General features: G+C 37.7%; 1 protein-coding gene across 2 annotated transcripts in view; it reads left to right on the top strand.

Moving 5' to 3' along the window:
• The window catches only part of LOC108301929 (zinc finger protein 724), a 36967-nt gene extending 34433 nt beyond the window's left edge, over positions 1-2534 (top strand). Inside the window, exons 4-5 of one of the 2 annotated variants that reach the window (XM_017525300.2) lie at positions 229-1620; positions 1705-2534. In XM_017525300.2, the coding sequence (XP_017380789.1) occupies positions 229-1620; positions 1705-2135 (1823 nt within the window). In that variant the 3' untranslated portion in view covers positions 2136-2534. Of the gene's footprint in view, positions 1-228 lie in introns of both variants that reach the window. The other variant, XM_037737413.1, reaches the window with a different exon arrangement.
• The last annotated feature ends 1365 nt before the right edge of the window (positions 2535-3899 follow it).

Genomic DNA, 3899 nt, shown 5'->3' with positions numbered 1-3899 from the left:
TTTTGATGGGTTTCACCATGTTGGCCAGACTGGTCTCAAACTCCTGACCTCACGTGATCTGCCCACCTCAACCTCTCAAAGTGCTGGGATTACAAGCATGAGCTACCACACCCAGACTTGTTATGCAATCTTGTTTATGTAGTTTGTATAATTTTATAGATCAGACTTGTAAAGAATATGTATCTGACTGTAGTATGTGGATTCAGTTGTTATTTTTATTTCTTTCAGGAATGTGTTCCTATTTTGCCCAAGACCTTTGGCTAGCGGAGAGTGTAAAAGATTCTTTCCAAACAATAATACTGAGAAAATATGAAAAATCTGGATATCACAATTTACAGTTAAAAAAAGGGCATAAAGGCGTGGATGAGTATAGGGTGTCCAAAGGAAGTTTTAACGGACAGTGTTTGACAACTACCCAGAGCAAAATATTTCAATGTGATAAATATGTGAAAGACTTTCATACGTTTTCAAATTCAAATAGACATAAGACGGAAAAGAATCCTTTCAAGTGTGAACAGTGTGGCAAATCATTTTGCATTCTTTCACACCTAACTCAACATGAAAAAATTCACACTACTGTGAATTCCTACAAACTTGAAGAATGTGGCAAGGCCTGTAGTGTATCCTCAACCCTTTCTCAACATAAAAGAATTCATACAGGACAGAAACACTACAAATGTAAAGAACGTGGCAAAGATTTTAACAAGTCCTCACACCTTAACACACATAAGATAATTCATACTGGAGAGAAATCCTACACAACTGAAGAATGTGGCAAGACTTTTAACGTATCCTCACACCTTACTACACGTACGATAATTCATACTGCAGAGAATGCCTACAAATGTAAAGAGTGCGGCAAAGCTTTTAACCAATTGTCAACTCTTACTAGACATAAGAAAATTCATGCTGGAGAGAAACCCTTCATATGTGAACATTGTGGCAAAGCTTTTAACCAATCCTCCAACCTTACTAAACATAAGAGAATTCATACTGGAGATAAACCTTATAAATGTGAAGAATGTGGCAAAGCCTTTAATGTGTCCTCAACCCTTACTCAACATAAGAGAATTCACACGGGGGAGAAACCTTACAAATGTGAAGAGTGTGGCAAAGCCTTTAATGTGTCCTCAACGCTTACTCAACATAAGAGAATTCATACTGGAGAGAAACCATACAAATGTGAAGAATGTGGCAAAGCCTTTAACACATCCTCACACCTTACCACACATAAGAGAATTCATACGGGAGAGAAACCCTACAAATGTGAAGAATGTGGCAAAGCCTTTAGCCAGTTCTCACAACTTACTACACATCAGATAATTCATACTGGGGAGAAACCCTACAAATGTGAAGAATGTGGCAAAGCATTTAAGCAACTCTCAGCCCTTACTGCACATAAGACAATTCATACCGGAGAGAAACCCTACAAATGTGAAGAATGTGGCAAAGCTTTTAACCTATCATCACACCTTACTACACATAAGAAAATTCATACTGGAGAGAAACCCTACAAATGTAAAGAATGTGGCAAAGCTTTTAACCAATCCTCAACCCTTGCTAGACATAAGATAATTCATGCTGGAGAAAAACCCTACAAGTGTGAACAATGTGGCAAAGGTTTTTACCAATACTCAAACCTTACTCAACATACGATAGTTCATACTAGAGAGAAACCCTACAAATGTGTAGAATGTGGCAAAGCCTTTAAATGGTCCTCAACTCTCACTAAACATAAGGCAATTCATACTGGAGAGAAACCCTACAAATGTGAAGATTGTGGCAAAGCCTTTAATAAGTTCTCAACCCTTACTACACATAAGGCAATTCACGCTGGAGAGAAACACTACAAATGTGAAGAATGTGGCAAAGCCTTCAACTGGTTTTCAAACCTTATGGAACATAAGAGAATTCATACTGGAGAAAAACCCTACAAATGTGAAGAATGTGGCAAAGCATTTAACTGGTCTTCAACTTTCACTAAACATAAGGTAATTCATACTGGAGAGAAACCCTATAAATGTAAAGAATGTGGCAAAGCTTTTAACCAATGTTCAAACCTTACTACACATAAGAAAATTCATGCTGTAGAAAAATCTTATAAAGAATGTGGCAAAGCTTTTAACCGATCGTGAACTCACAACACATAAGATAATTTATGCTGGAGAGAAACCCAGAAGTGTGAATAATGTGGCAAAGCCTTTAACAAGTCCTTAATTCTTAGCAGACATAATTCCTACTGGAGAGGAACTGTACAAACCTGAAGATGTAACAATGCAATTGACAACACCTCAACTTTTCTAAATGTAAAAGAAATAATGCTGGTGCAAAATCCTAAAAATGGAAAGAATATTACAAAGATAAATGGTTGTCATACTTGGTTGTAGGTAAAATACTTTGTACTGGAGAAAACCTACAAGTGTGAAGAATATGGCAAAACTTTTAACTGATGCTGAAAAAACTATGGCTTTGGCTGGGCACAGTGGCCCATGCCTATAATCCCAGCATTCTCGGATGCTGAGGCAGGTGGATCACCTGAGGTCAAGAGTTTGAGACCAGCCTGGCCAACATGATGAAACCCCATCTCTACGAAAAGTACAAAAAAATTAGCTGGGTTTGGTGGTGCATGCCTGTAGTTCCAGCTACTTGTGAGGCTGAGGGAAGAGAATCACTTGAACCCAGGAGGAAGAGGTTGCGGTAAGCCAAGATCACGCCACTGCACTCTCCCTGAGCGACAGAGCAAGATTCCATGTCAAAAAAGAAAAATTGTTGTCAAAAGATTTTTCAGAAACTGCAAGCCTTTAAAGTGAAGAAGAGTATTTATTTATTTTGAAGACAAACATTAAAATACGAGCTGGGTGTGGTGACTCACATCTGTAATTTCAACACTTTGGAGTCCGGGGCGGTTGGATCACTTGAGGTTGGAAGTTCAAGACCAACTTGGCCAACATGGTGAAACCCTGTTTCTACCCAAAATACAAAAATTAGGTGTGCGTGGTGGCACACGACTAATCCCAGCTATTTGAGAGCTTGTGACAGGAGAATTGCTTGAACCTGTGAGGCAGGGGTTGCAGTGAGCTGAGATTGTGCCACTGAACTCCAGCCTGGGTGAAAGAGTGAGACTTGATCTGAAAAAAAAAACTATGTGTATATATATATATATATATAGAGAGAGAGAGAGAGAGAGAGAGAGAGAGAAGAGACACAGTGTTGTATTACTATTACTTATATGACAGATCTTATTGTACACATTTTGTACAAACTTCACTCAAACTTTGTTCAACATCAGGGAATTTATATTGAAGAAATCTCTGCAAATGTAATAAATTTTGAAAAACTTTTTAAAACACAGACTACAACTTAGGAAACACCAGAGAGTTCATACTAAAATATATTTTTGCAGATGTGATATAAAAAATTAGTTATTTGAAAATTATGTAAATATTCAGAGTACAAATATCTAAGGAACTGACTTCCAACACTACACTAAATCAGAGTACTGAGTTTAGAACATAATTTAAAGTTGAAGTTGATACATAAATATTTTTTATATAACTTTAAAAGGGTATAAGATATTTTGGAGAGCTATAATTACATTCAAAATATACTTTTTTAAAGACAGAATCTTGCTTGGTCACCTAGGTTGGAGTGCAGCCTCCGCCTCCCAGGTTCAAGTGAATCTCCTGCCTCAGCCCCCCAAGTAGCTGAGATTACAGACATGAGCCACTATGCCTGGCTAACTTTTGTATTTTTAATAGAGATGGAGTCTCACCATTAAGCCAAGTTGGTCTGGAACTCCTGACTTCAGGTGATTCAGCCTCCAAAAGTGTTAGGATGACAGAGATGTGTGCTGCTGTGTCGAGCCAAAGTATACTTTTTTTCTTGAAAAAAGATTTTTT

Source organism: Cebus imitator, unplaced genomic scaffold (genome assembly GCF_001604975.1).
Source record: "Cebus imitator isolate Cc_AM_T3 unplaced genomic scaffold, Cebus_imitator-1.0 Scaffold38, whole genome shotgun sequence".
Lineage (NCBI taxonomy): Eukaryota > Metazoa > Chordata > Mammalia > Primates > Cebidae > Cebus > Cebus imitator.
Note: the sequence above shows the minus strand (reverse complement) of the source record. Positions and strands in the feature narration are given on the sequence as shown.